Source organism: Phyllobates terribilis, unplaced genomic scaffold (genome assembly GCF_046119375.1).
Source record: "Phyllobates terribilis strain yellow unplaced genomic scaffold, ASM4611937v1 Scaffold_9__5_contigs__length_417890890, whole genome shotgun sequence".
In the NCBI taxonomy this organism is placed as follows: domain Eukaryota; kingdom Metazoa; phylum Chordata; class Amphibia; order Anura; family Dendrobatidae; genus Phyllobates; species Phyllobates terribilis.
In genome coordinates, this window is record NW_027362769.1 from 159,473,563 (window position 1) to 159,495,624 (window position 22,062).

At 40.1% G+C, this 22,062-nt stretch overlaps 1 protein-coding gene across 5 annotated transcripts in view; it reads left to right on the forward strand.

Annotated features, from left to right (window-relative positions):
* The window catches only part of LRP1B (LDL receptor related protein 1B), a 2,071,868-nt gene that overhangs the window by 635,728 nt on the left and 1,414,078 nt on the right, over window positions 1-22,062 (forward strand). For all 5 annotated transcript variants that reach the window (XM_073647246.1, XM_073647248.1, XM_073647249.1 and 2 more), the window contains exon 3: window positions 15,571-15,699. In XM_073647246.1, the coding sequence (XP_073503347.1) occupies window positions 15,571-15,699 (129 nt within the window). The remainder of the gene's footprint in view (window positions 1-15,570; window positions 15,700-22,062) is intronic.

The following is a 22,062-nucleotide window of genomic DNA, read 5'->3' on the forward strand; positions in this document are numbered from 1 at the left end:
GTGTAAATGAGGCATGGCCTGTTAGAAAATAAAAGGGACCTGTTTATTAGTGTTGAGCATTCCGATACTGAAATATCGGGTATCGGCCGATATTCGCTGTATCGGAGTTCTGATGCTGAGATCCGATACTTTTACAATATCGAAAACCAGAATCGGAAGTTCACATAATGCCTGCGCTCTGCAGTGTCTCTGAAGGATGACAAGCTGGATGGCAGCGCTCAGCTGTGATCCAGCCTGTCATCAGAATGCCATCCCAGCGTGGGAGAATTCTCCTGCTCAAGCGCTGACATTACATTATCTCCCTTACATTACAATTAAATGGAATAGCAGGAATTAATATTTTTTTAAGACGTTAATGCCACAGCCATGGTGGTTGTGGCATTACAGTGGTTGCCCAAATCGATGGGAACAGTGCTCACAGTGAAACATGAAAAGCCGGCAATTCAGCAGCGGCATATACCAGTACCCGACAATTTAGAACAGAGAGAATAGAGCATCACACATAGATTAGATAGATAGAAACATGTCAGTCACATATATAAGAAGTACAGTGACAGTGTTGGTTACTGTACTTGTCATTTAGTGTTAAAGGATTTATTTAAAAAAATAATAGTGTTTTCATGCACCGTCTTTTAAAAAAGCTGGCCGGCAATTCAGCATCGGTACCTGACAATTTAGAACAGAAAGATAGAGCATCACACATAGATTAGATAGATAGAAACATGTCAGTCACATATATAATAAGTATAGTGACAGTGTTGGTTACTGTACTTGTCATTTAGTGTTAAAATAAAGGATTTATAAAAAAAAAATTGGTGTGGGGTTCCCCGTAATTTTAGTCTCTAGCGGAGGTTAAGCAGACGGCTGGGGCAGATGTTTGAAGCCTGGGAAGGGTGTAATACCCACGGAGCTTCCCAGGCTACTAATATCAGCCCCCAGCTGAATATCTAGCCTTTGCTAGCTATTAAAATGGGGGACCCCCAAAAAAATGACGTGGGGTCCTCCCTATTTGAATAGCTAGCAAATGTTAGGCAGACCGCTGGGGGCTGATATTAATAGCCCAGGAAGGGTGCCATGAATATTGGCCCCCTCCCAGGCAAGAAACACCAGCCATCAGACGCCCCAGAAATGGCACATCCATAGGATGCGCCAATTCTGCCACTTAGCCTCGCTCTTCCCACTGCCCTGTAGCGGTGGCAGTGTGGTAATAGGGCTGGGGTTGATGTCAGCTTATAATGCCAGCTGACATCAAGCCCAGGTTAGTAATTGAGAGGCGTCTATAAGACACCCCCATTACTAACCCCATAGTCAAAGTTACAAAAAAACACAAACACCCAGAATAAAGTCCTTTAATTGAAATAAACACACAATTCTTTATTGTTCTAAATTAAACCATACCTACCATCATGCCCATTCCAGCTGAAGACAACGATCTCCTGCAATAAAAGAAAAATAATAAACCAACATCATGCTTACCTTTCGATGGTTCCCAGGACAGCTCCAGCTCTGCTACATCGAGATGACAGGCTGGACCGCAGCAGAAAGCTGCCATCCAGCCTGTCATCCCGCAGACACTGAGAAGCGCAGGCATGCTTGCGCTCCTCAGTGTCAGGCTGTGACGGCATCCAGATGAGCCGAGTCTCTCACGCTCACCGCATGCGCAGGAGAATTCTCCCACGCTGTCAGTGACGTGCATGAGGTGAGCTGAGTTCATGGTCGGCTCATCTGAATGCCGTCACAGCCAGACACTGAGGAGCGCAAGCATGCCTGCACTTCTCCGTGTCTGCGGGATGACAGGCTGGATTGCAGCGTTCTGCTGCGGTCCAGCCTGTCATCTCGATGTAGCAGAGCTGGAGCTGTCCTGGGAACCATTGAAAGGTAAGGATGATGTTGGTTTATTATTTTTCTTTTATTGCAGGAGATCGTTGGCTTCAACTGGAATGGGCGTGATGGTACCGGGTACCGCTGCTGAATTGCCGGCCGGCTTTTTAAAAGACGGTGCATGAAAACACTATTATTTTTTTAAATAAATCCTTTACACTAAATGACAAGTACAGTAAGCAACACTGTCACTGTACTTATTATATATGTGACTGACATGTTTCTATCTATCTAATCTATGTGTGAAGCTCTATTCTTTCTGTTCTAAATTGTAGGGTAGCGGTGTATGCCGCTGATGAATTGCCGGCTTTTCATGTTTCACTGTGAGCACTGTTCCCATCGATTTGGGCAACCACCTCCCCCAATACATTCTACATTATTCTTAGTTGTTTTCCTTCATGTAGAATTAACCTACAAGGAAAGAAAGGGTTTATTTTCATTCCGATATTTGTGTCCCATTGACTTGCATTGGTTTCCGGTATCGGAATCGGCGATATCCGATACTTTTTGAGTATCGGCCCGATCCAATCCGATCCGATATTTCCTGATATCGGAAGGTATCGCTCAACACTACTGTTTATCGAAATCTCCCTCCATGGAATTTGTACATTTGACAATTTTGGACTTAAGTCACAGTTAGCTAAGAAATAGATATTAATAAGATCCATCTGACAATTACCTAGAAAAACATCGGAGCATTACTAATAAAGAGAACATTGCTCCCATTGTTCCAGACATGAGTTTCTTGGTAAATCTGTTGAGCAGTAGATTCAGAGAGACTTGTTAGGTTTTATTCTTAGTCTTTCCAGAGTCACTTTATCTTACTGTGTCCAAGACACCACAAATTAGATTCTATGCTTGAGTGGATAGGAAAACCGTGCTGGAAAAATGATACATAGATCCTTGTGGAAAATGTTCAATACTCCATAGGACTGCAAATGAGATGAACAAGAGAGGGAAACACAAGGACATGTTTGGAAAAAAAATGTTACTACCACCCAGGAAAGATTGCCATCTATTGAATGGGACAGGGTATGCCTTCATGTCCATGACTATGTTAATTTTGTCTCATATAGTATGGAGTGCAACATGAAACTGTGTTATGCACCATATTTTTGTCTGCAAAGATCACTGCACTGTTGGCAAACTGGATAATAAGGACCATCTAAGTCACTCATGAATTGACTTAGGGCTAAACTGAGGAGCAAAGGGCATTCTTCACTTTTAACTCACATAAGAAAGTATGAACTTTACCACAGGGAATGCTCAGATCACTAATCATGAAATAGTCTCAGTTAGGAATATTTGACACCTAGATTGGAAGACCTCCCCAATTCACCTTACCTTAGTTATAAATATAGTCAGATGGACCATGAGATGAGATTGGTCGGAAGAAGTCAGAAAGAGGTCTGGAAAGGCAGCAAACAAAAGAATGTGGTCAAGAATAAACACTCCAAGGCAACCTGGACCCATATGGGCCTTGCTGCTCAGACATTGGGTTATGTGGCAAGGATCATTATGAATACTAGAGCACTTTGCACAGACTGGCCTGTTCGGATGACGATGCGTGCACATGGCCCAAAATCTGGTATAGAGAACTAAAATAATGTCTAGGGACTAATATGTGATATGCAATAGTTTTTTAAGTGTCATATTGTTCTACCTCATTAATATCTTGCCACCATGTGCATTTAGCTATACAGGAAGTAACCAACCATGGTGGGATTTCTATCTCATCAATGATCCCACTGCAACCACATTGCCTACTTCTTTGGAATATTTGATTATATATCCCAAAATATGGGTGTGTAGATGATGCCTACAGGTTACATCACGTCCCAAAGTACCATGGTCTCTGCAAAAGACCCGTTAAGACTCATTGTCTGAAAATGTTCAGGCCTCGAATATAAAGGGGATGCTTCAGCTCTACGCTAGTTGTATGTTGGTAATGGAAGGAAATAAAACTGATTGAAGTAGAGTACAATTGGTTTGAGAAGCACTCACTAAGACGTACCAAATTTGATGTATTATCCCAATATGACTAAAATCTTGTCCCAGGTGAAAATAGGAACTTTTATACCATCTGTTCCACAAAACCATCCTCCTCTCATGATATGAAGCCCATTTCGCAGGTTTTACCGGTTTATATAATGGAGTAAACATGATGATTACATAGTGAATCACTTGCAGGCATGCAGGACATAAATGGCAGCCTCTCTATAATAAGACGCCGTCAGGTTCCTTGACTACTGGGCTGTCTGAGGAAATCACATAAAAAGCAGAAAAATGCTTCTTCAGAAACAGATAAGAAAGCCCGTTACCAGCTATAATACAGAACAACTTGAACGCTTCCGTCTTTGATTTCCTCCTGATATGGCATGTTCTACATGTAACAAAGCTTCAAGCCTCCTATTCTCCTTTCATGGAGCACATCTCCAAGATCTAAATCCCATCTCCGTAATGGATGTCTATTACAAGGGCTATTTTATGCTCTAATTATGTTTTGGATACTTCTATGGTGCATTATGCATCTTTATCTCCATCAGCAGAATGTGATAGGCCTCATTCAAATATTCCGCAGCATTCACCGGGAGGACAGGCCGGCTTAGGTGGCTGGAAAGCTGATGGCAAGGTCACTGGCTATGCAATGAGGACAGATGAAGCTGGGCAGCTGCAGGGGACGGAGTTGCAGAGCTGTAAATTATTTGGGTATGAGAGGTTAACATTTTGCAAGAGTGCAGAAATGACAATGAAGAAACACATACACACTGGCAAAAATGAATACAGATATGCACACCAACCCAAATGCAGCTGTGAATATATACACACACCAAAACAAATACTTTTTGAATATATGCTAACACACTAACACAAATACTTTGTGATTATAGAAACACGCACACCAACCTAAATACATTTGTGAATATATACATACACACTAACACAAACCCATTTTTAAATATATACATACACACTAACACAAATATAATTGTGAATATATAAAGCACATACACACTAACACAAATACTTTGTGAATATATACATGCACACTAACACAAATACTTTGTGAATATATACATACACACCAACACAAATACTTTGTGAATACATACATTGCGGCTCGAAAAGTCTCCTATACTTTTAGGATTACTACTTCCTGTAGGTGGTGCTAGAGTTCTAGTCCTCTTCCTCTCTGAAGAGACAATTTGCATATTTCCCAGAGGAGCATTGCAGCTCGAAAAGTCTCCTCACCTTGACGTGCTTAACATGTCGCTTTCCGCAAGGACAAACGTTACTTCTTAGATACCAGTCTGACGCCTCTCACACGGCCAAACCAGAACTTACACTTTGAATTGACAAGGGGCAGTACCCCGAAACACTGTGTCTGCAAATTAAGTTTCTAGTTCTGCCTTATATCCTAAGTCAAGTGATAAGGCTCGTTAAAGGGTCAATATTGACTTTTAGGATTGCTACTTCCAATAGGTGGCACTAGAGTTTTAGTCCTCTTCATCTCTGAAGAGACGATTTGAATATATACGTACACGCTAATACAAATACAATTGTGAATATATATACATTCACACTGACACAAATACTTTGTGAATATATACATATACACCAACACAAATACATGAATATATGCATGTACACACTAATATTTATATACAGTAATACTCACTCATGCATACAGACAAGCACATAAATATTTATAAATATACAGTGACACCATAACAGTGATAGATATATAAATATGAATGGATATATACATGTATTGTATGTATACGCTAATCAGAGCACACAATTTCATTTTCACATACAGTATATGTATACATTTACATATACAAACATATATACATTTACACTTTTATGCTCATCAACTAATACTATGAGCCAACAGATTAAATGTTTGCCTACACTCTTGATTTTTCTCGAAGGTCCCATGCTCCAGATCCCAAAAGGGACAGAAATTAGCAACACCTTGCCCGAAGGTGAGTTGTCTAAGATTGTTCCTGGGAAATCCTGTAAATGCAAATACAACTTTTATGACTGATCTTCACATTGTAAGGCTGGAATCACACATGTACCTTTTTGGAGCCAGAGTCAGAAATACACCCCGTAGAAAGGAGACAAATAAAAGGAGCATTGTCAAGATGTCTCTTTAGCGACTCAAAGCTATGCAGTCTCCTTACTTCCTGGTTTCTAGCAGGGCGGGCTCTACTCCTCTTTGAGTGACAGCTCTGGTAAACAGTAGTGCTGTAGTATTTGTAAAACTGTAAAGCTCAGGACCAATTCTGCTGTAACACATAACATCAGTGGGTTGTCCTAGAGTGCTGCACTGTTAACTGAGTATTAAGAGCAGAAAGCCAAGATTAGCAGACCCGATCTGAAAGCTGAGGGACTGGTGATTTATACTTGCATCTATTCAGGAGAAAGAGGGAAGTGAACAGCTAACTGCTGTATATAAATCAATGGGCTGGTGAGAGGTGGCTGGGATATTAGGATTTAACTCTACTCCTAAATTATAACCACTCTCCACAAGGGTCTGTTCAGGCACTGTTGCCCAAGGTCCATGGAAAACAGCTATAAACTATGAAAGATAAAAGTTATAACAGCAGGAGAATAACAGCAGATAGAAAAAAGCAAGTCAATTGCAAACATGCTTATTTCCATGCTGTCTATCTAGCGAATTAAAAAAATGTAATAACTTGAGAAAACCCTTTTAAATTCTCAGAATTTCTAACTTTGAATGGTTTCAAAAGCTGCATTTTTTGTGCCACTTGCTACAAAAAATGCTAAAGGAAAGAAAAAAATTAGAGCATCTTTTGTCATAAAAACGAGTCTGAAAAAACGTTAAATATTTTTATCAAGAGTAATATGATATAACATGAAGCCGGGCAGCCTTGTCCCTCAAGGTTGGAAAAATGCAATAAAAAGACTTGAAAAACACATATTTAGATGACTGACCTCCCAGCTATGCAGAATATCTTTATAATTATATTTTTTTATAATGTATCCAGGTTGGATTTCTGTTTTTCTGATGTGTCATAAATATATCAAATAGATTCTTACAAATGTTTTTATAAAAGATGGACCTATAATGAAACAATGGCAAGTCTCTAGGCAGCCTCGGCGCATAATTGTTGAGTATAGAGGGTCATGGTTTTCTGTTTTAAGCTGCTTATAATTCAACCTGTATTATCCCAGTGTTACTGACCTCGTCCATTCCTGGTCATTTGTCATTGAATTCAGCATTATCATTATTTTACTTTTTTCCCTTTAATGGATGTAGCTGCTTTTTAATTAGCCTATTCTTTGTATTGTCATTTTGACCCATAAATGTGCTTTAAAAAAAATAAATGTATTAAATTTTGTCTGGTAGGAGATACATCCGGCTACTCCAGTTCTATGTTTGTGATCCCCAGTTAGAAGCACATGATCCATATGTGACCCCTTCATGTGGCTCCCAGGCTGCAGATAGAATATTGCAGTCGGATGTCATTCGTGATGTCACATTTATGATCTAGATGAAGTGAGGTGGATTTTTATTAGGGTTGTGGGTATGTAAGAGCATGGATTATTGGGGAATTGACTCATGAGGTGAGGTTGTCAGAATACGCAATATTTCTTATTTGTCCTTACTAAAGGACCTAATAGTTACAAACAGTAAAGAGTGAGCAAGTACATGACTGCTGCCGACTGTGAATGACATTCTGGTACAGAGACTGTAAATAAAAATATATATTCTAGGCCCCATAATTTAATGATAGACCCCAGAAGCTGAAAGTTTGGACCACAGACCAGACTCAATAATTCAGACCCAAAACCAAGCCTCATAATTTAGACCCTACACGAGACTCCATCATTCAGGCTCTAAACCAGACTCCATCATTCAGACTCTAAACTAGACTCCATCATTCAGACCCAAGACCAGACTTCATCATTCAGACCCAAGACCAGACTCCATCATTCAGACCCAAGACCAGACTCCATCATTCAGAACCAAGGCCAGACTCCATCATTCAGACCCTAAACCAGACTCCCCCATTCAGACCCAAGATGAGACTCCACCATTCAGACCCAACCAGACTACATCATTCAGACCCAAGATCAAGCCACATCATTCAGACCCTAGACCAGACTCCATCATTTATACCCAAGACCATATTCCATCATTTAGACCCAAAACCAAGTCTCATAGTTTAGACCCTAGAAAGAGAACATCACTCAGACCCAAGATCAGACTTCATTATTATACCCGAGAGGAGACTACATAATTCAGACCCCAGACTGATAATAATTTTAATAATAATAATAATGCACATTATTATTCATTATGTGCATTGCCTGGAGCTGTGGAGAACCTGGACATGCTGGAGAGGACTGAGAAACAATCAGACACAAATAATATTAAACATTATCTTCCTAATTAATCTATTAGAAAATATTTGAGTTAAACAAAAAATAGCATTATAATTTATGCTGGATGACCTGATTGCCTCCTAAATCAAACTAGGTAGTGACCTGGAGAAAAAACTTCACAGGCTTGCCCCTGAAAAACATAGCAGTTCAACACTGTGTCAGTATGTCCATGTTACCAGGTAAAGCCTTAAATATATATAAAAAAATGCTCCAGAGTGCAACAAGGAAAGTGGCTTGCAGTCTACAAAAAGTTAGAAATCTACTTAAAACCATAATGTAACTCCAGAAGAAGTCTTAGGACTAAGATCTGATACTCTAGTTGCTCACCAAAGACACCCTTTTGTAGGAAAATCTTTTAGGGTTTTTGTAGAAATGATCAAAAATAGTCCATGACTATCAACCATAGCCTCCCCGAACATCCTGCTACCAGCAAAATCCCCTGTGCCTCTTCTGCATAGTGACTCCATGATGGTGCTTCTGACCTACTAATCAGAAGAGATGCCGGGGATTCCAGCAGGTAGGATGAGCCGTGTATTGGCGGGTCTATGGCCGGCAGCCATGGACTACTGATGTGGTCCCTGGATAAGAGTTCTGTGAATTTTTTAGCTCCTCTCTACTCTTTGGGATTTAATCACTGTAGAGCAGGATTCTGCTGATCAATGTCAGACCCACTTTGAAGAGCATCATTGTCCTTCTCACAATCACACTTTCTATATTTCAGGGGGTCACTTTTCAGACTGTACTGTATACACAAGTGGAAATAGCAATAAAAATACAATGACGAGGACAGGATACCAAAGAAAAAGAACATCTCTATTGAGAAGCAGGAGGCAGATAACGTCAAGATCGCGAGGTACTACTGACAAACTGAGATGGGAACAGATCAGCGCCTCCCTCTCTTTGAACCGTGACCTTTGTACATAATACAGAGCATTCTGCCATGACTTTCTTATAGAAGTCAATGAGTCATTATCTGACTTCTTGTCATCTTTTCATATGTAAATTCCTGCTGTACAGTAATCTCTTCAGAACTGGCTTAGACTTGGAAAATAAGATTAAGGTAGAAACCTAGTAACGTCCTTTGCAGCCACCATCGTTATCGAGTAAAATTTACCGTACGTGATCATACATGACCAGAATGATACATAACTCCATTTGTCCAATATTTGTTATTTGTGTAGGGGACAAAGAAAAAAAATAAGGAAGAACAATGCATCTCGAAAAAATAGTCATTGTGTTTATGAGATCAAGGTTACAGTGAATTAGATCACACGAATTTCTGACTGTGCAGGGGAAAAAAATCATGAATTAGTAATGATTTCATTTGCCTAATAACTGTTCAAATAGCAAAAATGTCCTGACAAAATATTGTGTTGGCATGAGGCGTAATAACTTGCTTCATTACAGAAATATTTACTTATAGATTCTGAATTTATAATATCCGGTGTTTAGTACGCATTATTTAATGGGAGTGGAATTATCTGGACAATCGGTTCTATCGAGATCACCCATCTACAAACAGAACAAATAAAACAGTCTTTAAAGTGATTAGAAAACCGCAGAAAATGGAAATATTTATTCATGACACATGTACAGAATTAATTCTTGAAGCATTAATGAGTTATTTCCAAAATATTGAGTTTGAGATATGGAATAATTCATTGATCGCTGGGGGTTTGATCAATGAAACCCTTGCAATCCCAAGATATGGTCTCTTCAACCCAGGAACCGGAACCAGGTTCTGCAGAGCCACATCTCAAATAGAGCAGCTTGACTTCTCCATTCATTGTCTATGGAACCACCAGAGAAAGGCAAGTTTCGCCGGTTCCAGAGCCTTTATCTGGGGATGGCAGGAGTTCTCAGAAATCAGACTCTTGGTGATCATAAAATTATCAATTTCTCCTATGAAATATTTTGCTGTTCATATTTCAACGTCCATGGCGTCAGATGTAACAGACAGGCACTCTCCATCTGGCTGCAGAAGGTCTCTGCGTTTGGCATTGCAGACGCCTTCTTAATCCTTCTGACTTTTGGACCCAGCAGCAACCTCCCTCCTGCTCTGATTGACACACCCTGTTCTGGGTGTTTATAAACTCTGTCTGCTTCAGGGAGTCGCCAGTGATATTCCCATTTTCCCTTATGAAGGCTTGGAGCTACAGCAGTCGACTAGCTTCCTCTCTGGTACTCTTCGAGAATGTTTGGTGTTATCTCTCTGGTGCCAGCTCAAGCTAAGTTTTCCCCCCTTTGTTGTCTCCCTTGTTGACTTTAGTTTATAGTGGGGACTGACCAGTGCTCACCCTCCCTCCCTATCTAGGACCTAGATCTAGGGATATACAGGGCTTAGGTTTCCTGCTCGGCGATTAGTGTTGAGCCAGTATAGGGACTGTAGGGTAGGCAGGGTGTTATTAGATCTGCCTAGGGGTGTCTACTCCCCCTTTCCCTTGTGTCTGGGCTTCCTTCCCCTCATCCCTTTGTGTTGCACTTAGTTTTTCCCACACTGTGCGTGACACATCGGCAATGGTAACATAGCCCATATCCAACTAGTTTGTATAAATATTGGTGCAGCGAATACACAATAATTCATTTTAGTTAGAATCCAATCTACAGGTGGATCAATTGTAAACTAACTGAATTTTAGAACAGGTCAATCACATCAACATTGTTTAGTATCTAGCTCCATAGCCATGAATGTATCTCATAAAGATCAATAACCCAGTTCCGACCACTTTCTTCTGCTTTCTCAAAACCATTACCCACAATGTTCTCAGAAATATGCACCATAAGCTCCCCTGAACTGACAATTATCCCATAACTCTAGATATTCTTAGTCCTATCCCGTCCAAAGTGTCTAACTTAACAATACGTTAAAGGTCTGCCAGATAAGAAGGGTTAATTGAAATTTTTGGAACTCGTTGCATTATTAAGCTCATAAACGTGAGCTAATGGCATAATTTATTTAAATATTATTCATTAAAGTCTAGAGAATTAATTTAATCTGATCCTAAAATATATAAAAAAAAGGAGATGCCAGCGGTAGTTGTATAGATTAGTCCTTCTATCTTAAATACTGTGCTATTTTTTCTTAATTACAGTCATTAATCAACATCATCTGATAATGGTGCAATGAGGGTATAGGTAATATCCATATGAAATCATTGCACGAGGCAATATACTTAGAGAGAGAGCATATTCCCGTGTGATGGACTTATGGCGGGGACTCGAAAAATGCAGAGGTGGTGAACGTGGCATTCTCATTTCATGTGTACTAATAAAGTAGGTATTGCTGTGTTTAATTATAGATACTGACCTGACAGAGTATAATTTACACTTCACTCACAGTCAGGAAACAAAGGATTCATTTGCATCCAAAAAAAAAAAGGATTCTCGTTAAGGATTTAATTTGCTAAATAAAGTTTTAGATCTGTTCAGCAGCCCGAAATGCCTCTTTTTCTAGTTCTTTAATACTTATTAACATTTATAGTTAATATTAAGATTATATTAAAAGGTGAGGGGCTTAAAGGGAATGTCCATTTTAACCATGGTGTCATGAATTTTAAGCAAAAAGCCACCATACACATTTGTCAGCTCGGCTCTATATTGGCATCTTAAAAGAGGTCATTTTTCCTGGTCAAAAGTGGTCAGTTTTTGTTCTTATTCTATTCCAGCCACTTCCCCGAGAATTCTAATTTTCATTGCTTTAATCTGCCAATTGGTTCCAGAGATATAGAACTTTTTATTTAGTGCACAAAATTTGCTAATTTTTATGATTTTTATGGCTCACGAGATTCTCTGGGGACTTTTCTTCTTGCTGCTTTGCCCCTTGGTAAAGACCCTAAAAGTTTTCACTATTTAACCTTCAGTTTGTCTCGCCAAAATGCTTACAGTATTAGTTGCGCTCACTTCGCTGTGGCATGTGTAGTCGACCCCATGTCTCATGATGCTCTGAGTATGGAGAGGCGCCTGAGCTAGGAAGTTATTAAAACGGACAGTTACCCACTAGTGTTGAACGAGTATGTTCTGTCCGAGTATGCTCGGGCCGAGCTCCGAGTATTTATAGCTGCTCGGTGATGTGGTTGAATCGAGAATGTAAGAAATAGACATTCCTCCCATGTAATAAAGCTGTCAAACAGTTGCAAATCATGCACACGGGAGCGATTCAACCATATCACCGAGCAGCTATAAATACTCGGAGCTCGGCCCGAGCATACTCGGCGAAAGGGTTAATAGAACATACTCGCTCAACGCTATTACCCACCTTCTAAACTCGTGGGAATATGACGAAAACAAACTCGCTTAGGATCCAATGGACCCCATGTGATTAATTAAAGGTTAAAAATCCCCATATCCCTGGAAGAATATGGCAAATTAAAAAAGAAAAAAACACAAAAAACAAGGGAAGAGCCAAAATAAATTCTGGGCACAAATTGGCCACTTTTGACCTAGACGATAGACAATAAATCAGACTTCCTGTGACGTCATCACTGATCAGATACCTCCTAGTATCACTCAGACCCCTCCCCATCCAACCTAAACCTTTTATATGTCTCTTAGGCATCTAAACATGTCTATGACAGAATTACCAAAATTACTGTTGGTGGTGTAGGGACATTCTCCAGCTGGGAACTCCCCTTACCCGCTAAGGTTGGGCAGGGTTTACATAAATCTTTGCCCTTATTTGGACTGGGACAAGAACAAATTTACTCGTATTGACTATTGAGTGCAGGACCGTCCAGGCAAATTCGGGACCGTTGACAGCTGTGTTCATAACAACCAATCACAGCGCAGTTCTCATTTTGTATTCTGTTCTTGATACATAAACGCTGAGTTGAGATTGGTTTCTACAGGCTTTCTAAATTTCCCGTTGAATAGGATGAAAAGCAAGGTGAAGGCAGAGGCTTTATGGATAGTCAGTAGACCTTGGCTGACGGATGGGAGCTCTGCAAACCTCCTCCAACCTGCCAACATCCCCGGCGCCTCTTCTAAATACTAAGGTGGACAACAAACAACAATGACGTAGTGCCTAGCCTACTGATCAGAATATGGGCCCTGGATACTGGAAAGTAGGATGAGGTTTTCTGAGCTCCTGTCCGACGGATAAGAACCACCAATGTGGTCACTGGAGAATGGCAATACAAGTCAGTTTTCTCATCTCTTGTTGATGGTAATGATGATCATTAAGTTGTCATAAGACTGTAGGCATATCTACTAAATAATGTTGACTCCCTAAAGCAACAGTTAAAAGGGCTTGTCTATGGCACCATTGCACCATACTCTCCACACACTGTCTTCTAAGGTAACAAAACTCAGCTCCCATTAACTTCAATAGAAACTGACCTGCAGTACCCGAGAACAGTGTCCTGGTTCCGTACACTATTCACTTCTGGACTTTAAAATAGTTGATCACTGGTATTGCTAGGTGTCCAACCACCACCGATTCGATATTGACGACCTATCATAAGTCCTGATTGACCCCTTTAATGGTGACATTACCTCCGCTACATCTGTAAATACAGTTAATTGTGTCAAGCAATCACTCCCTTTCCCAGTGATTATGTTTTTTTCCTTTGGTGACTTAAGAAGACATTTGGGATCTTCAGTTCTTGAAGACGTTACACACAGAAGCCACTTACTCAGCACAGAGCGGCTAAATCAGCACTTTCAAGGAGAGCTGAAGACGCGATACAATGGCTATCCGGGGAGATATGAAAGCCTCCAACTCACTCCCTTTAATTAGTCATTTCTACATGATTATGCACAAATTACAAGTTAACCTTGATTCTTCCTGTCATTGCGCTACGTCTATGGGACCTGATTTACATCAACATCTGTACAAATATTTATTTTGCTATTTAGACAGTTATTGTAAGCGGCAGATTATGTATCTATGTCAGTACACCATGCTCGGAATAAAATTACCATGATTCTTCTGAAAACTCTAATATATATATTATATATATATATACTGTATATATATATATATATATATATATATATATATATAAAATTTTATTTTATTTTATAAAGGTAATTTTGTTGACGCAGGCAGTTGTCCAACTCTCCGCACTCCCACCTATTAATTCCACTAACTTTGCATCATATTTATTGTTTATTGAGCAGAGTTTTGCACACGATTCTTATCTGGAGTGTCTTAAAGGGAATGCCCACTTTCATCAGTTTGTAAAAGACGTGACATTGTCTTACCGGCATTGTCTTGACTCTTGACATGTTTGTTTTTTTCTCGTATGAAAAAAAACTGACCGAATTTCATCAGTGATTTTGGTCAGAGTTATATCAGTTTGGTTGTAATTTTTGTTTGAGTTCATTCAGTTTTTCTCGTACGTGAGAAAAAAAAAAAAGTTTCTCTTTTCTTTCCTATTTAACAGTCCGTAAAAACAGGACCCCACTCAGATGGCATCCGAGTACTGTCAGATTTTTTCATCGCCCCTTAGACTTGCATTGCCGATTTTGATCTGACACTTTCAATTTCATGCGAACTGCTCAGTCCATGAAAAATAATGGACATGTCAATGACCACACTCACTATAGGTATGAGTACTATGGGTGAAAAACACCCGATAGCACTCATACATAAAAACGTGTGAACGGAACTGCAATATCTAACACAGCCATTACAAAATGGATGGCGCTCTAACTGGTAAACAATAAGAGGGGATGCTGCACTCATTGCAACCCCATCAATTAGTTGATTAGTGGGATTTGGATCCCGCAGGTCTGATATTGAATGAATTTTTCATTTCATAGCCCTGTAATTTCATTATGTCAACCAAACATTTGTGTTGCTCCTATGCATCCAACATAAAAACTATGGAAACTTTGCAAAAAAAAAAAAAGTTTGTGTCTGCAGCTCTAATGCAGAAACATGTGTCCCCATGGTTGCAGACAACAAATGAGCCCTGTGTAGTCTGATCCTAGAATAATACTCTCTTACATTTGGTCCCTACTATACTTCCCATTAATATACTTGATGAAGAATCAAGTGTAGAATCAGTGGTGCTAAAGAATAAGCTCAGTGTGACCGTACAGACCGACCTTCATGGTAATTGCATAAGAGAAAAGTAAAGTAGGTAGATATTTGTTGGCCAATTGGCCGGTCAACAGCAATGATGCAACAAGTACTCCGCCTTGTAATAATTATGTCATCGCTTTTAGATATAGAATATAAAACTTATAAAAACTTTGATTAGACCCAATATATGGTACCTAGATCTGCACCCACCGTAACTACATCTGTCTCTTTTTTATTTACAGGTACCGTATACAAGTGCCCCGCCAATCACATACTTTGTATTGGATCCAAAACATGCATCCATTTCTCCAAACTCTGCAATGGAGTATTTGACTGCAGTGATGGATACGATGAAGGGGCGCACTGTCGGGGTGAGTTGAAGAAAATCAAAGTTTTGTGTTTTTTTTGTTGGTTTTGTCAAAAAGTCACCTGGTGATAATCTGTGACTTTATAGCCCTAATCTTTAAGTAAAGAGGTTTTATCAGAAGAAGGACTATCCTCGCGCCTCTCTTGGGCTGGTGTCTGGTGTAGCAGTTCATCTTCATTGCCTTGGTTTGCCATACCAAACACAGCCATGATAAAGACTGGACCATGATGGCTGGCCTGGCCACGGGACTCTGACCCAAACTCAACAGTCTCATTGACATACATGAGGCTCTTGAGTTTGAGTCAGGAGATATCTCAGTCCATACTTGGACCGTGAATGTGGAGCTTGTAAATCCAACCTAACACATCAAAATTGTTTCCAGAAGTCACCACTTTTGAGGAAGCAGATATGTAAAATGTCCTTGCTTTTTTTTTTTACCCTGGAAACATTTTTCTTGAACTTACTTCATTTGGGATAGTATTTTTCTAGGTACCTTTATGTAAGTCATTGTTTAGTACATAGGAATGTTTTTATCTTTGGTGACCCTACGCAGTGGTGTATTTAACCTGGTAGGAGGTACAGGCAACTAAGGGACCATGCAGTGAAGGGGCATACTTCAACTGAAATCACCTCTGAAGGTTGTTCTGATAAAGTGGGGACATATTATAAGCCTTGTTGTGAGGTTTTATTGGTATAGCCCTTCTATATGCTTATTACTTACAGAACTGCACTTTTAAGAATATTCCGTGAACCCGATTCATTATTGCATTTTGCGCCTCCTTCGTCCTGCTTTTTATATTTCACCCCATGTTTTTCATTTTCCAAATGTTTTTTGCTGATTACTAAATTAAAACTTTTTAAAAAGTAGCAGTTTTTTGGCTCAAATGTATTCCAGTCCCCCCCCCCCCCCACTGAAGTGATTTTATGAGCATCCAAAAATTTTGCGGTATTTTAGCAGAACATGCATTTTTTTTTTTTTTGCTTAAAAGTTGCAAAAAAAGATTAAGGACAAAATTCATGCTCCACATTCTCCATTTTGGAGAAATGGGCGATTAAAAAAATTCAATGAATACAAAACAAGAGAAGAAAAATGACAAGAAAAAAGTCAGGTGATAAATTCAGGCCAATAAGTTTTAGTCGTTATGAGTGGATGCAATTCTGATAAAATCAGCAAGGAGATGATAAACATTACAAACAGTTATTACCAAAATTGCAAGTAATCAATTATCAAAAACGGAGATGGTAACTTACTGATCTGTGGAGGTCCAACTACTGATCCAAGGCTCTGAAGCGGTCGCTCATACAGTCTCTTCGCTGGCAGTCCCATAGACACTAAATGGAGTAGTGGCTTTTGCATCGGCTATAGGAGCATTTCAGAGACCCGATCCCAGGAGCACTGGAAGTCCCAGGAGTGAGCAAGGCATCACCTATCCAGTTGACAGCTTCTTTCAGGGTGCATCTCTTAAAAAATATGGCACATTTTACTCTAAGGACTTTTTGCAGACTGAGTTATGAAATGAGTCGTAATAAATTCCTCCATTGTTCTGAGGGGTAACGTTTCTCCTTGTGGAGAGTGACATACCGGCTCTGACATGCTAAGATCAGGAGGTTTATTCGCCGTGCAATGCTCCTCTGGGAAATTTAATATGCAGATTGCCTCTTGAGAGAGGAAGAGGACAAGAACTGTATAGCGCCACCTGTTGGAAGCATCAATCCTACAAGTGACTATCGACCCTTTAAAAGCCTTGCAATATGACTTAGGATAAAAGCCAAATCAGAATCTCAGTTTGCAGACATGGTGTTTCGGGCTATTGCCCCTCATCAGTGAAATGTATGAGAACTTATTTGGCTAGATGAGAGAATCTGGACTGAGATCTATGGGGTAACGTTTCTCCTTATGGAGAGTGACACACCGGCTCTGGCATGTCAAGGTAAGGAGGCTTATTCGCCGTGCAATGCTCCTTTCAGAAATTTAACATGCAAATTGCCTCTTCAGAGAGGAAGAGGACTAGAACTCTATAGCGCCACTTGTTGGAAGCAACGATCCTACAAGTCACAATCGATCTTTTAACAAGCCCTGCAATAGGACTTAGGATAATAGCCAAATCAGAATCTCAATTTGCAGACACAGTGATTCGGGTTAATGGCTCTCACCTAGCCACATCAGTTCTCATACATTGCACTGATGAGGGGCAATAGCCCGAAGCACGGAATCTGCAAATTTAGATTCTGATTTGGCTTTTATCCTAAGTCATATTGCAAGATTCGTTAAAGGGTCGATTGTGACTTGTAGGATTGCTGCTTCCAACAGGTGGCGCTATGGACTTCCAGTCTTCTTCCTCTCTGAAGAGGCAATTTCCTTCGTCCTGTAAACTCCTATTAAGGCTTCTCGTAATAGAAAAAGACTATTACTAAGGACAATATGCAGAATGCCTGCGGATGATTACCCTACACCCACTACAGTATATTCTTGATCGATATAATTACCGTGCAGAAGGTCTGCTCATTCCAAGAACAGGGCAGTTAGCGCCGGGTCATCAGCTGCCATTAGGACAAAGTAGATTTCACAGCAGTCCCCGGACTCGTTTGTTGCCATTTATTTGTCAGAAAGAATCATTTTACCTTCCCACAACTAATTAGTGAAATAGAACTTAATGTGATGTATTCTACAACTGCAGAGAAACATGTGTGAGAGGTGAGCGTGGGAAGCGCCGGTGCGCGGAGCCGTGTAATATATTGTACAAGGCGGAGGGAGGACATATCTGCTGGCCAGACACCAGTGGCACTACGACCGTACAACGCCAGCTTCTACCATGTCATAAAAGCCAGCCCCCTATTGTGCATCTACTACTTTCAGCATACTCTGAGAACCATCAACTGTTGTGGAACTGAAACTCTCAACATGCCCTAAGAATAAAGCAGATGATTTATAACTACGACTCTCAACAACCTCCAGCATGCCAAGCGGTTATAACAACTCCAGCAGACTCGACTGTGTCCAAGCTGTTGTGAACTATTACTTTCAGCATTATTTGGATCATGATAGGACTAATCCAAACATGGTTTAATAACTATCCGGTTTGTTTTGAAAATCGCAGTTTTCAGCAGCTCCTGGCTGCCTCCTGACTGGTGCGGAATTACAACTCCCATCATTCTTGACCGTACCAATATTGTGCTGTAACTATAAGGCTATGTTCACACATGTTGGGGTTTTCAGTGTGACAAATCTGCAGCAAAACCTAATCTCTGGCAGGAAATCAGCTGCGTCAAAAACGCAGGTTTTTTTATGCGTTTTTTTCAGCATTTTTTTCACTGTCATTCTGACTCTATTTAGGCACGTACATAAAGTTCTGTGAAAAAAAAGAACCCCATTTTATTTTGCCATAAAAAAAACATTGAAAATTTTGGTGCGTTTTTTCAGCATTTTTGGCACCACTCATTAATTCCTACGTTGAAAAAATGCTGAAAGAAGTGACATTCTCTATTTTCCAAAAACCCAACCAAGGCACAAAATACACAACAAGACAAAACCATGATGTGTGAACGGAGAATTCTGGTTTCTCATAGACTTTGCTGGTACTGCAAAACAAAGCTGAAAATATGCATAAAAATCTGCAGCAAAAAGTGCTGAAAAACACAATATGTGTGAACATAGCCTTACTGCCTTTACAACCATCCAGCTGTGCTGTAACTACTACGTTATGCTTCCTCCATCCCAACCATCCAATGACTGTAGAACTACAACTCCCAGAGCTAAAGGAGTTGTCCAGTGAAAACAAGTTATAACTTACAAGTAATAGCTTATTGATTGGTCGGGGTCTGACCACTGAAACCAGCACCGATCAGCAGAATGGAGAATTTTTTTACCCAGTGGGACACTTTTATCCCCATTACAAAATACAACACAAATGCAAATCCATTTATTCTCTGCAGGGCTGCCGAAAAAAAGCCGAGCATAGAGCTCTGCACCCCCCAGAGCGGAAGTTGGTCATGGGCACTACCGCTCCATTCTAACGAGGATAGAGGTGCCCCATTTTTCAGAGTGGTGCATGTCTCAGCGGTCAGACCCCCATCTATCAACAAGTTATCACCGGACAAGCGCAGACAAGCTGTTTTTCACCTCCCCGTGGATTAAGAGAAGCCAAGCATGTCCTCATGACACATGATTTTTTTTTGTTGGATAGCACTCACACCCATGTTATTCAATGGGGGCGGTGCTGATGAACGATTTTTTTCACAGACAGAATTTTTTTCCTGTGGAAAAAAATTGCAGCAAGCTGCGATTTCACTGCGAGATCAGATGGGTGTGAAAATAAAAAATCAGAAGCCCCACGGAGCCTCAGTACAGCATCCGATTTTACTGATACATTGCAATTCTGTCGCGTAGGAAATTGTAAATGGTCCTGTAAAAAATGAATAGCTTTTGAGAAAATAAAAATACAGATTGCACATGGATGACAAATGAGAAAAAAAAAATTGTCTCACTTTTCTGGATGATAATCGGACTGATTTTTTATATTGTTGTGTGGCCCTAGCCTAAGGCGTATAAAAAAAAAATCAGATCTTCACTGCCTTATCGAATAACATTGGTCCGAGTGCAATCCTCTTTTTTTACTGGATTGCATTCATCCAATTTATACTCGAGTGTGAGTGACCCCTAAGACACATAATGTTAAGACATCTGGTATAATAGTAGCACTGACATTATAATATAATAGTAATGGCGGCGGCAGGACGGCTTCATTGGTGCAATTATAAAGCTGGATAGAGTTTTTGGATCTGATGCTCCAGATACATTTGTTTTATGCTGGTGAATGGTATTAGTAATATTTTATATAAAGCAGCTTAAAGTTTACATTTAATGACTTTCAAAGGGAATTATTCCAATGTTGGTTGTATATAGTCAGACTCAGCGCAGGTAGATAGAGTGCAGCAATTCTGCTATTTCTAATGGAATCTCATCTAATGGATACTTTCTTATTTATATCAGATGGTTTCGGCGCTGAGAAATATGGAGTGGACGCTTCTCGTAGGATTAGGATCGACTTACTCTGTTGTGTGATAGAAATGTTTTCTGTAAAAAGAAATCTGACGAATTATATCTGTATAACGATGAAGCGGAGAGGAATTTGCTATTTCCGTCTTTATTTCTTGCACTGAGATGACCGACGACGTTTATCTACAGTTCCATGGAAACTCAGAATTAGTTTTACCGCACCCATAAATCTCCTCTGCTACATGTGTAGATACTGAAAGGATCCATTTATACATGAGGACTTTGTTGTGTCGATGTCAGAGCTGCCATGAGAAATACATTGGTCCCCGTATAATCAAATTGCCAGTGAGCCAACGGACTGTCCACCATTGCCAGTTAAGAAAATATAAAATTATATGTCCACAGCTTAAATTTTGTTAAGTGAAGTTTATCATGATGTGTGGGCTTCGCTCATGGAAAGGTTGAGATCCAGAGACTATAAGCAAGGATTTTTATTCACCAACGCGTTTCGGCACCTTTCTCAAGGTAACAAAACAAGCTTAAATTTGATGTCTTTAAACATAAATAATATATGCTAGCAGTGAATAAACCATGTACATAGAGATATACCAGCAGTGAATAAATCACCCACATACATATATACCAGCAGTGAGGGTAGTCGAAACTCTCAAATAAACTGCAGACTTAATTGGTTTATGACAGAACCTGCCCTGGTGGGACCCTTCATTTTGTAAAATAGTTGGACCCGTCAACTTCCATACTAGCTATAATGCCCTGATGGCAACACAGGTTGACCTAAAGTAATTTTCTGGTAAATCGCCGATATATTCCACCTTAAATGTATTGTATAGCAATAGAAAGACACTTAAAGCATCATTCTTTATCTTTCATGGTCAAAAATGGGAACAACTGCTTCTGGGTTCTGACAACTGGAGACGCCGCTAAATAAACGGTCGTATACAACTTGATGGGTCAGTGGTTAACACTGTATGGTGGCTCAGTGGTTAGCACTGTTGCGTGGCAGCACTGGGGTCCTGGTTTCAAATCCCACCAAGGACAACATCTTCAAGGAGTTTGTATGTTCTCCCCGTGTTTGTGGGGGTTTCCTCCAGGTTCTCCTCTTTCCTCCTACACTCCAAAGACATACTGATAGGGAATGTAGATTGTGAGCCCCAATGGGGACAGTGATGATAATGTCTGGAATTAATGGTGCTATGTAAGTAAGCGAAAAAATGCACTATGCGGGTTTCATAACTCCCATGTAAATGAATAGGAGTTACGGAAAAGTCATGGCACAGGAGGCTACGATCTTCCCACAACTCAGGAGTGCTGCTGCATAGCTTCACGACACTATTTCCATAATTCCCATTC